Source organism: Hoplias malabaricus, chromosome 2 (assembly GCF_029633855.1).
Source record: "Hoplias malabaricus isolate fHopMal1 chromosome 2, fHopMal1.hap1, whole genome shotgun sequence".
Taxonomy (NCBI): domain Eukaryota; kingdom Metazoa; phylum Chordata; class Actinopteri; order Characiformes; family Erythrinidae; genus Hoplias; species Hoplias malabaricus.
The window spans coordinates 75747626-75760902 of record NC_089801.1 but is presented as its reverse complement, the minus strand read 5'-3'; the positions used below and the strand labels follow the sequence as shown (position 1 = coordinate 75760902).

The following is a 13277-nucleotide window of genomic DNA, read 5'->3' as shown; positions in this document are numbered from 1 at the left end:
TCTTCTGTCCCTAAACCTGTTCAGTCACCTGCTTCTGTCTCCAGTTCCTAGTCTCGTCCAATCCCCGTTCCCATCCATTGTCCTATCCAATGTCAAGCACCCTGTCCAGTTTCCTGCTCCGGTCCAGTCTCATGTGTCCTGTCTAGTCCTTTCCAGTCTCAAGTCCTGTCTCCTTTTCCCTTTTTTCAGTCACCCGTTCAGTCCCGTCTGCTCTCCAGTTTTGTCTCCAGTCCGTCCCCCTCTTCATTCCAGTATTTCATCACCCGTCTCTAGTTCTGTCTTGTCCCGTTTCTGTCCTCTGTCTTGTCCCAAGTCTCTTCTCCTGTAGCCTCCCTTTGTCAGCCTCCTGTCCTGTCCTGTGTCCAGTCTCCTATATCCGGTCCGGTCATGTCCCCAGCTCCTGTATCTGTTCTGTTGTGTCTGTTGTCCTTGTCTCCGCCCATGTCCCGCCTTTGTTCCGCCTCCTTGTCCGCTGTCCTCGTTATCTGTCTCAGGTGTGTCTCGTTTGTATGTAGTATTTAAGTTCCCTTGTGTCACTTCCTGTTATCGGTCATTTGTTTTGCTCTTTCCCAGTCAAGTCATGTCGTTTCGTTTTGTGTTGTTAACTTCCTAGTCAAGACGTTTCGTTTAGTTTCCCAGTCATGTTGTTTCTTCCTTTTTCATAGTCATATGGTGTTGTTTCTCTCCCACTTCAAGTCAGGTTGTTTTTGTTTCCTAGTCGTTTCATTTTGATTCCAAAGTCATGTCGGTTTGTGTAATTCTCATTTGTAGTCATGTCATTTTGTTTTTCTCCCCAAGCCTTGTCATTTCTTTCCTCTAAGTATCGTTGTTTCGCCTCCAGTGTATCTGTGTCTTGTTTCTTAGTTTGGTCTGTCTCTGTTGTTTTCCTCAATTCATTTCATATGTCTAGTTGTTTCCGTAGTTGCCAGTCTTTGTTTTGTTGTATCTTTTGTTTCATTAAAATTACTGTGTTTTAGCAAGTGCGTCCGCCTCCGTCAGTCTGCCCCGCTAATCATGACATTTACTGAGTGACGCCATAGGAGAAGTACTATTGGTTCCATGAAGAACCATCTTTCGGAATATTTTAAATGTGTAAAAAAAGCCACAGTCACGGGTGGAGAAGCGGCCGGAGCCACAGTCACGGGTGCAGAAGCGGCCGGAGCCACAGTCACGGGTCCAGGAGCGGCTGGTGCCACCTTCACGGAGACAGGAGCGGCTGGTGCCGCCTTCACAGAGACAGGAGCGGCTGGTGCCGCCTTCACGGAGACAGGAGCGGCGGGTGCCGCCTTCACGGAGACCTCCAGACGTGCCAAGAGGCTTGCAAGCTTCTCCTGGAGATCAGGAGGGAGTGCAGCGACATCCTTGGGAGCAGAGGGCCCTGCGACGACGTCCACGGAGACAAGAGGCCCTGCGACGACGTCCACAGAGACAGGAGGCCCTGCGACGACGTCCACGGAGGCAGGAGGCCCTGCGACGACGTCCACGGAGGCAGGGGGCCCTGCGACGACGTCCACGGAGGCAGGGGACCCTGCGACGACGTCCACGGAGGCAGGGGGCCCTGCGACGACGCCACGGAGGCAGGGGGCCCTGCGACGACGCCACGGAGGCAGGGGGCCCTGCGACAACGTCCATGGAGGCAGGGGGCCCTGCGACAACGTCCACGGAGGCAGGGGGCCCTGCAACGACGTCCTGTACTGGAACTGTTAAGGGTTTAGGGGGTCTGATGGGCGAACTCTTGAGGGATTTCTTTAACCATGGATCCCCCAGAGGTGTGCCCCTGTTAGCCTCACTTCCCTTGTCCTGAAGTCGGAGGCTAACAGCCCCCACCCTTAACCCCCCCCAAAAAATTTCCCCGGACCTGAAGGGGTAATCCACCAGCGAGGGGGTGACTCCAGCACGCTTCTAACGCCAGTTCCTTCGATTAACACTGGAGTAATCACTCGGTACATGAGTCGACTACTCTTGAAGGCGCTGAGGAACCGCGTCGTGCATTATATCAGTAATGTGATCTGGATGTAATGAGTGGATGAACAAATTAGACACACTACAATAGTATGACATTAAATGATTGATGCTTGCATGTGCTGTACTATCATTATGAAGTGAAAGTAGTGTTTACAAACTGGAGGATTCCTTTTATTAACAATCTCAACATCTACAGTGAATATAATTTAAATCTGATTGATTACAGTGGTCCTAATCTGAAATGGCACACAAGAATGACTTGATATTAAGTGAGAGACATATATTTAGGGGGTGTACTTTCATTATAAAGTGAAAGTGGTGTGTGCAAACTGGAGGATTCCTTTTAATAACAATTCCAACATCCGGAGTGAATATAGCTGAAATGTGATCATTTACAATAGTTCTTTTTTAAAATGGCACACCAGAATGACTTCATATTCAGTAAGTGACATAATCAGGTGTGGTACTATGATTATGAAGTGAAATTGTTCTGTGCAAACTAATGGTTCACATTTAATAATGATATAAATTTGGAATTAAATGTACAGAAATGGGACAATTCAAAGAGCTTTTATTTTAAAATGACACATCAGAATGACTTGATATTACATGAGTGACATAATCAGGTGTGGTACTATGATTATGAAGTGAAATTTATCTGTGCAAACTAAAGGTTTCCTTTTAATTATTTAAATTTGGAAATAAATTTACAGAAATGGGACAATTCAAAGGGCCTTTATTTTGAAATGACACATCAGAATGACTTCATATGAAGTGAGTGACATAATCAGGTGTGGTACTATGATTATGAAGTGAAGTTGTTCTGTGCAAACTAAAGGTTTCCTTTTAATAATTATTTAAATGTGGAATTAAATTTACAGATATGGGACAATTCAATGGGCTTTTATTTTGAAATGACACATCAGAATGACTTCATATTACATGAGTGACATAATCAGGTGTTGTACTATGACTATGAAATGAAATTGGTCTGTGCAATCTAAAGGTTTCTTTTTAATAATGATCTAAATTTTGGAAATAAATTTACAGAAATGGGACAATTCAAAGAGCTTTTATTTTGAAATGACACATCAGAATGACTTCATATGAAGTGAGTGACATAATCAGGTGTGGTACTATGATTATGAAGTGAAGTTGTTCTGTGCAAACTAAAGGTTTCTTTTTAATAATTATTTACATTTGAAATTAAATTTACAGAAATGGGACAATTCAAAGAGCTTTTATGTTGAAATGACACATCAGAATGACTTCATATTACATGAGTGACATAATCAGGTGTTGTACTATGACTATGAAATGAAATTGTTCTGTGCAATCTAAAGGTTTCTTTTTAATAATGATCTAAATTTTGGAATTAAATTTACAGAAATGGGACAATTCAAAGAGCTTTTATTTTGAAATGACACATCAGAATGACTTCATATGAAATGAGTGACATAATCAGGTGTGGTACTATGATTATGAAGTGAAAATGTTCTGTGCAAACTAAAGGTTTCCTTTTAATAATTATTTAAATGTGGAATTAAATTTACAGATATGGGACAATTCAATGGGCTTTTATTTTGAAATGACACATCAGAATGACTTCATATGAAGTGAGTGACATAATCAGGTGTGGTACTATGATTATGAAGTGAAGTTGTTCTGTGCAAACTAAAGGTTTCTTTTTAATAATTATTTACATTTGAAATTAAATTTACAGAAATGGGACAATTCAAAGAGCTTTTATTTTGAAATGACACATCAGAATGACTTCATATTACATGAGTGACATAATCAGGTGTTGTACTATGACTATGAAATGAAATTGGTCTGTGCAATCTAAAGGTTTCTTTTTAATAATGATCTAAATTTTGGAAATAAATTTACAGAAATGGCACAATTCAAAGAGCTTTTATTTTGAAATGACACATCAGAATGACTTCATATGAAGTGAGTGACATAATCAGGTGTGGTACTATGATTATGAAGTGAAATTGTTCTGTGCAAACTAAAGGTTTCTTTTTAATAATTATTTAAATTTGGAAATAAATTTACAGAAATGGGACAATTCAAAGGGCCTTTATTTTGAAATGACACATCAGAATGACTTCATATGAAGTGAGTGACATAATCAGGTGTGGTACTATGATTATGAAGTGAAATTAATCTGTGCAAACTAAAGGTTTCCTTTTAATAATTATTTAAATTTGGAAATAAATTTACAGAAATGGGACAATTCAAAGGGCCTTTATTTTGAAATGACACATCAGAATGACTTCATATTACATGAGTGACATAATCAGGTGTTGTACTATGACTATGAAGTGAAATTGTTCTGTGCAATCTAAAGGTTTCTTTTTAATAATGATCTAAATTTTGGAATTAAATTTACAGAAATGGGACAATTCAAAGAGCTTTTATTTTGAAATGACACATCAGAATGACTTCATATGAAGTGAGTGACATAATCAGGTGTGGTACTATGATTATGAAGTGAAATTGTTCTGTGCAAACTAAAGGTTTCCTTTTAATAATTATTTAAATGTGGAATTAAATTTACAGATATGGGACAATTCAATGGGCTTTTATTTTGAAATGACACATCAGAATGACTTCATATGAAGTGAGTGACATAATCAGGTGTGGTACTATGACTATGAAATGAAATTGGTCTGTGCAATCTAAAGGTTTCTTTTTAATAATGATCTAAATTTTGGAAATAAATTTACAGAAATGGGACAATTCAAAGAGCTTTTATTTTGAAATGACACATCAGAATGACTTCATATGAAGTGAGTGACATAATCAGGTGTGGTACTATGATTATGAAGTGAAATTGTTCTGTGCAAACTAAAGGTTTCCTTTTAATAATTATTTAAATGTGGAATTAAATTTACAGATATGGGACAATTCAATGGGCTTTTATTTTGAAATGACACATCAGAATGACTTCATATTACATGAGTGACATAATCAGGTGTTGTACTATGACTATGAAGTGAAATTGTTCTGTGCAATCTAAAGGTTTCTTTTTAATAATGATCTAAATTTTGGAATTAAATTTACAGAAATGGGACAATTCAAAGAGCTTTTATTTTGAAATGACACATCAGAATGACTTCATATGAAGTGAGTGACATAATCAGGTGTGGTACTATGATTATGAAGTGAAATTGTTCTGTGCAAACTAAAGGTTTCTTTTTAATAATTATTTAAATTTGGAAATTAATTTACAGAAATGGGACAATTCAAAGGGCCTTTATTTTGAAATGACACATCAGAATGACTTCATATTACATGAGTGACATAATCAGGTGTTGTACTATGACTATGAAATGAAATTGTTCTGTGCAATCTAAAGGTTTCTTTTTAATAATGATCTAAATTTTGGAAATAAATTTACAGAAATGGGACAATTCAAAGAGCTTTTATTTTGAAATGACACATCAGAATGACTTCATATGAAGTGAGTGACATAATAAGGTGTGGTACTATGATTATGAAGTGAAATTGTTCTGTGCAAACTAAAGGTTTCCTTTTAATAATTATTTAAATTTGGAAATAAATTTACAGAAATGGGACAATTCAATGGGCTTTTATTTTGAAATGACACATCAGAATGACTTCATATTAAGTGAGTGACATAATCAGGTGTGGTACTATGATTATGAAGTGAAATTGTTCTGTGCAAACTAAAGGTTTCTTTTTAATAATTATTTAAATTTGGAAATTAATTTACAGAAATGGGACAATTCAAAGGGCTTTTATTTTGAAATGACACATCAGAATGACTTCATATTACATGAGTGACATAATCAGGTGTTGTACTATGACTATGAAATGAAATTGGTCTGTGCAAACTAAAGGTTTCTTTTTTATAATTATTTAAATTTGGAATTAAATTTACAGAAATGGGACAATTCAAAGAGCTTTTATTTTGAAATGACACATCAGAATGACTTCATATGAAGTGAGTGACATAATAAGGTGTGGTACTATGATTATGAAGTGAAATTGTTCTGTGCAAACTAAAGGTTTCCTTTTAATAATTATTTAAATTTGGAAATAAATTTACAGAAATGGGACAATTCAATGGGCTTTTATTTTGAAATGACACATCAGAATGACTTCATATTAAGTGAGTGACATAATCAGGTGTGGTACTATGATTATGAAGTGAAATTGTTCTGTGCAAACTAAAGGTTTCTTTTTAATAATTATTTAAATTTGGAAATTAATTTACAGAAATGGGACAATTCAAAGGGCTTTTATTTTGAAATGACACATCAGAATGACTTCATATTACATGAGTGACATAATCAGGTGTGGTACTATGATTATGAAGTGAAATTGTTCTGTGCAAACTAAAGGTTTCCTTTTAATAATTATTTAAATTTGGAAATAAATTTACAGAAATGGGACAATTCAATGTGCTTTTATTTTGAAATGACACATCAGAATGACTTCATATTAAGTGAGTGACATAATCAGGTGTGGTACTATGATTATGAAGTGAAGTTGTTCTGTGCAAACTAAAGGTTTCTTTTTAATAATTATTTAAATTTGGAATTAAATTTACAGAAATGGGACAATTCAAATGGCCTTTATTTTGAAATGACACATCAGAATGACTTCATATTACATGAGTGACATAATCAGGTGTTGTACTATGATTATGAAGTGAAATTGTTCTGTGCAAACTAAAGGTTTCCTTTTAATAATTATTTAAATTTGAAATTAATTTTACAGACATGGGACAATTCAAAGGGCCTTTATTTTGGAATGATACATCAGAATGACTTCATATTAAGTGAGTGACATAATCAGGTGTGGTACTATGATTATGAAGTGAAATTGTTCTGTGCAAACTAAAGGTTTCTTTTTAATAATTATTTACATTTGAAATTAAATTTACAGAAATGGGACAATTCAAAGGGCCTTTATTTTGAAATGACACATCAGAATGACTTTATATTAATTGAGTGACATAATCAGGTGTTGTACTATGATTATGAAGTGAAATTGTTCTGTGCAAACTAAAGGTTTCTTTTTTATAATTATTTAAATTTGGAAATAAATTTACAGACATAGGACTACACAAAGGGCCTTTTTTTTTTGGAAATGGCACATCACAGTGACTTGAGAGTCATGTCCTAAAATCTTCATCATTTCCACAAAATAGCAAATATTTGTTGTTTATCCATTTATTATTTGTTTAGAAAATTATTTATTATTACATACATTTCCTGTCATTGACTTTTGGCTTTTATTTAGAAATTTGTTCCTCTGCACGCTATTACCGTAATGTTCAGAATACGACGTTCCACCAAATCTAAGTGGGGGCTGGCTTGACCAAGCTTTTCCAAGTGGAGGCTGGCTTGACTTCAGTAAATTACTGAAGTTGCTCCCATCAAACCCTCAGCCTAAAGGAGGCTTACAGGACCTAGGCTCTCTAGGTATCTAAGTCTCCTCATCAAAACGATAACCAGGGCAGACCCTTCTGTTTCATAAATTGTTTACTCCCTTTAAAATGCAGTCTGAGAAAAGCTTAAAGGACCTAGGTTCCCTAGTCTCTCCATCCAAGGTCTAACCAGGGCAGACCCTTTTAGTCAGTCTTCTGATACTCCCTTCAAAATAGCAGCCTAAGAATGCTTAAAGGATACAGGTTCCCTAATCTCCCATCCAATAACTAACCAGGGCAGAGCCTCTTCTCAACGGCCAGTTTCCAATTTTAATTTTGGCAGGATTTACCTCCCATAGTATATCCAAAATACAATATTTCAAAAGGCCCGGTCTTTGGCTGCATTTTAATTTTTCCTAGTTTATTTTAACATATGCTGTACTTTACAACACATGCCAGAAAGAAAGGTATGATTTTGCTGAATGTTGAATATACGTTTAAATTTAAATGTGCTACTTTGCAACTCTTGTTTATACTTCTGTAGGCAGCATATATTTTATTCAAACAACTGTACGCATAATATTACACTATGGCAGCACATTTCGACCAGGTAGCACAACTCGTCAGAACATGAGTTGGGCATGATACTCCCGAGCTGAAAAAGGGGCCCATCCCAGCCCAGGATGCTCGTGTGTGCGTGTGCCGCTCTCACTCGCTCTCAATAATAGTTGATTTTCGGAGATATTTAGCCTATTTAGGCTTCTAAGTGAGAAGCCTCTCTCTGCAGCCTGTAGGAAGGCGGAGTTGGACATCCAACCCCGCCCACATCCAACCCCGCTCTCTCACCACGTCAGAAGCCACGCCCGTGTCCAGTGACTGTTCTGTGTCCCAAATGGTGCTCTAGTCACTATATAGTACACTATTTTAAGGTAGTGTCCGAAATCGTTCCCTACCCTCGTGAATTCGAACACAGCTCGCGCCCAAAAAACTCTCAAACAGAAATTTTTAACGGAAAAAGTAACAGCGCACGTTATGTCGGAGAGTAAAAACATTTAGTTTGTAAATATAATTACAAAGCTCGTTGTTGTCAGTGTTTTTGCTAGATACACGAACACGTTATAAATACGGTATTTCAGTATGTACTAGTAGGGTCATAGATAAATACACGAATATTCAACTGCGGCACGCGAGTTGTATGTGGTTGATTTAGCCAAATAAGTAACAGAGTTACTTAATGACATACAGAAAAAACTTGCTGATAATATTGCCTCCGTGTAAGTAACAAGACTTTTGACTTAAAGAAAAGCATGATAATAATAATAATAATAATAGTAATAATAATAATAATAATAAATACATTTTAATTATACTGCATTTTTCAAGGGCTCAAAGCATTATGCATGCATTACGATACAGAGTACAAACAACATCAAAAGACAGAGAAGATAAGGAAGTAAAATAAGAGAACATATTAAAAGTATCATCATCATCATTTTCTTCTCCGCTTCTCCATTTCAGGGTCGCGGTGTTTTAAAAGTATGCTTCTGTTTATTATTTGTTGTCCACAGGCTGCTTTGGGCATGGGAGACGTGGGAACTTGTGGGGTAGTACAGCGAGGACATGCATCCTGGGTTCTAGAGCCCATTCTGCCAACAAGTTTATGAAGATTTGGGTGTGTAAGTGAGCCAATGTTTGTGTGGGGTGTGTGAGTGTGTGTATATATATATAAAATTTTGTAAAGGCTTGAAAAGAAAAAATAAAACTACTGTGCCAGTTTTTCCTTGTCTTTAATTCAGACTGCACACCTGTGACTTAACCACATTTTAGAGTTCTACAGGCCACTGCCAATAAGGATATTCTATTTGACTATATTTCAAGCGACCGCGACTGTAGGGAGTTGTGAATGGAGTGCTAAGTTGTGTAATGTGTTTCTCTTTCTTCTTATTGAAACCAATCCTGCACAACTGGACATCTGAACACGTGTTATATATTTTATTGCAGCATTTTCTTCACTTGGACATTTGGAATATTGTCATTAGCATCATTATCTCTTTAGTCTTTACTTTTATTTCACAACCTGGCTAATTACCCTTAGACATCTCTAACCACTCACAGGGAGTAATTATTAGTCATTATGAAATAAGTGGTACCTTTAAAACTTGTGAATACTTATTTGTCTGAACCTCAAAACACAGACGTTTAAATACATATGAAAACTGTATAAGCTTCTAATAAATGTTTGTATTGTATGCAGACAAATAGCATCACCTATGGAAATCTGTGTTCTTAAAATGAGATGATGTTCATGACCAGGCAGGGATGCTAATTTTTTCAAGTCACTGTACACTTAATAGCACTGGATTTTATTATTGTTTTGTATTTTGTGTATTCGTGTCAGCTGTGCACTACATACACTACATAACAATCCATCATGTCATAGTTGGCATAACATTACCACTCGTTGTAGCTGAGAATAATCATTATGAATAACAAAATTAACGATTTTTGGGACAAGATATTAACTGAATGGAGAACAATATTGTATTGAATCCTGAACGATATCCTCCGTTCACCCTACCATTCATAATAATAGTCTGCCAAGCATTGACAACAACGACAAAAGTTAAATCAAATCAGGTGTAAATCAGGTAATCTTTTTAACAGATGCCCTCAGCGGAAAAACATAAAAGCACCTGAACAGTATAATGATGAATAAAAGACGTTATATGCGTATTTAATGTGCTACTCAGTGTCTCTAAATATGTCTGCGTTCAAGTGCCACACAGTGCTTCTTTAACACGTCAGTATTAGAAGGCGTGGCTGGATATGGGCGGAGTTGGATGTGGGAGGAGTTCCTACAGGCTGCAGCGAGACATACTTGGACTAAGTGGGTTTCCTTACTTTCGCTTTTGATTTGGGCGCGATATGGCGTCTACAGGTAAAAAACACATTTAGAAAAATAGGAACAAATGTTAAAAGAGCAAAGAAAAGAAGCTCCGAAGGAGATAGAGGAAGTTAGTAGAACAGAATATGGTCTTTGATTGATTTATTAGGCTACATAACCAGCTATCATAAGACCTCAAAATAGGTCTAAAAGTACTAAAAAATATTTTAAACGTCAATGGACGTCCAAATTCCATCTTAATAAGTCAGTTAAGTGGTGACCAATCGATAACGTCAATGGACGTCCAAAACGCGTTTTATACAAGTAGTTTATTTCGGGACCAATTAATAACGTCAATGGACGTCCAAAATAAGTCTAATAGTCGTCTTTTCACTGTCTGTGTTTGGACGTCTTTTCAACTTTCATTTTCAATCTTAAGAGAACGTCGATTAGACGGCAGTCATTACGTTATTTCAACGTTGAATCAACGGCTAAATGTTTACTGCGATAGAATAGGAATGACATGGGCCAATTTTTTTTAGAATGTGAAATAATACTGGCAGCAGAGTTTTGGACATACTTAAGTGAGTGGATGGTTTTATTAGGTAAACCACAGAAAAGAGAGTTGCAATAATAAAGACAGGACGTGATGAAAGGATTAATAAGAATTTCAGCATTATGTGTAGTGAGCATGGGCCTAAGTCTAGCAATATTTCAGAGGTAGAAGAAGGCATTTTTGACCTGTGACTTGATGTGGGGTTCAAAAGAAAGTTAAGAGTCAAAAAGAATACCAAGGCTCCTAACTACAGATGAGGGTTTGACCATGGCAAAATCAAGACTGAGTCAACATTCAGAAAGTTTTGAGAACTTTGTGAATAAACTGACCAAGATAAATAGACAATGAACAGGGGAGGACCAAGGGCTGATCCCAGGGCTCTACTTGAACAACAATATGAACACAACAATTTTGTTTACCGAGGGCAACAAAGTGTAATCTATTAGAAATGTAGAAATTGAACGAGGTGAGTGTAGTGTGGGTGTGTGTTGCTCGTGTGCTGTCTCTTTCTCACTCATGCACTCACAAAGTCTCTCAATCTACAAAATACAATGAAGTTGGTCAATGAAAACACAGTATCAGGTACATAAAAATTCAAGAGAACTAACAAATCCATTAAAAAAAATTCCAAACAAAAATCTTTGTATTTTTAATATATCACTGTTTTCATTTCACTATAAAAGTAGGACTTGATGTGCCCTGTACTGGGACTGTACTGTAATGATTGTTTTAAATCTTTAGAAGGGTATAAAGGTGTCTGGTGTCTACTTCATTTATCTTTTACTTTTATCTACAGGCGGCAGGCGGCGGTGTCAAAGTCCATCAGGAAATCGTCCAAATAGTAAGTGAAAGAAAGTGATGAGCTTGCTTTTTTAATCCATTTTCAGACTACTCCTGGTAATAATTGAAGTTATACAACAGTTAGTTCAGACCTCACAATCTGACTACACTGTACTGTATTCTTGCTGATATTTCTTACCACAGTTTGTGTGCTTTGTCTAAACATACAAGAACTAATGTCTATTGCCCTGCTTGCTTTACAGTTTATATTTCTGCTAATGTGTCATCTGGGTCCGATTCTGTACTGAGAGTTATGTACTATTTGTGGAAGACCACCACCATTTGTATGATAGAAATGTTTTAAAATCACCATATCCTTCAAACACAATGCTTATATATTTTAAAAGCAATTGTACCCTCAATAAACATAATATAAGATATCGCAGAATAATAAAACAATGGGACCAAGTGTGATGCTGGAGAACCAGAGTTTATGTTCAGGTTTATTAAAACCAGAAAAGAAAGAAAAATATATTTAAAAATTCAAAAATGTGTATTGAATTTCAGATGTTACTTATATTTATAGAATAAACCAAACAATAAAATATATAATTGGACCAAAGTGCTAGTCCCAAACATTAACATACAACAGTAATATTAATGTAATTTGAGGGCCTGCAACAAACACAACCTTTATCGAACCCTTAAAAGGGCACAGGAAAGAAAAAAGCAAGGAAACAAGTAGTATTTGCATGCTGATATGTGATGAGATTCAGGGAAACCTAACCCTAGCACTCATGACACAGGTTGACACTGACTTACACTAACAAATAACCATCAGCTCACATACCCGCTCTAAACATGCACACAAATACACTCAAAGTAATACACAAAAAACACCCACCACTTTAATAACATGAACATGTCCCAAAACACAAAAATGTCCCCTAAATAACCCCAAAGAGACAGAAAACAGGAGGGAAACAAATGCTGTGTGCTCCTATGTGAGTGCTAGCTAAAGTGTCTATCAATTAATTGCAAGATTATATTATTGATTTTTTTTTGTGCATTCTTTTTTCAGTGTCAGAAATAAGAGTTATTCTGCTGGGGATGAAATGCTCAGATATTAGCATTGTGGGAAACCGCATCCTTGGAAGGGATGCATTTGAGATAGATACCCCTTTGTCTTCAGTGAAGCAGCAAAGTGAGCGAGCCAGAGGAACAGTGGAGGGGAGATATATCACACTCATCAACACTCCTCACCTGTTTGATACTGAAGTCTCTCAAGAAGAACTGACCCAGAGAGTGAAAGAGTGTGTGTCTCTGTGTGCTCCAGGACCTCATGGGATAGTTCTGATCTTGCAGATGGACAACTTCACTGAGAGAGACAGAAACCGAGTACATGCCATTCTCAGCACTTTTTCTGAAGAAGCCCTGAATTACACCATGGTGCTAACGACACTCGACATGGAACCTGGAACCAGCGTGGATCCAGGTGGAGAGAGCATTGTGCAGGAGGTAATAGTAGAATGCAGACACAGACATCTGGATTTAAGTAGGTTTAGTTCTGCTGCATTTGTGGAGTTGATGGAGGGGATAGTTAAGGAGAATGGAGGAAGCCTGACCTGTGAAATATATGAGGAGGCAACAGAACCTCTAGACGATGAAGAAACAGAAGATCAGGAAGA

The 13277-nt window shown here is 36.8% G+C and overlaps 2 protein-coding genes across 3 annotated transcripts in view; one reads left to right on the top strand and one right to left on the bottom strand.

The window, feature by feature from the left end:
- The window catches only part of ints15 (integrator complex subunit 15), a 43978-nt gene that overhangs the window by 14479 nt on the left and 16222 nt on the right, over positions 1 to 13277 (bottom strand). Inside the window, exon 1 of one of the 2 annotated variants that reach the window (XM_066660018.1) lies at positions 7663 to 7672. The exons of the other annotated variant lie outside the window; for it this stretch is intronic. The gene's annotated coding sequence lies outside the window, so the exon portion shown is untranslated. Of the gene's footprint in view, positions 1 to 7662; positions 7673 to 13277 lie in introns of those variants that run through there. 2 annotated transcript variants of the gene reach the window in all.
- Positions 11605 to 13275, top strand: LOC136678048 (GTPase IMAP family member 9-like; the record flags this gene model as incomplete). Its single annotated transcript, XM_066655838.1, has 2 exons — positions 11605 to 11650; positions 12671 to 13275. Coding segments are annotated over exons 1-2 (606 nt in total), but the record flags the coding sequence as incomplete, so codon positions are not given.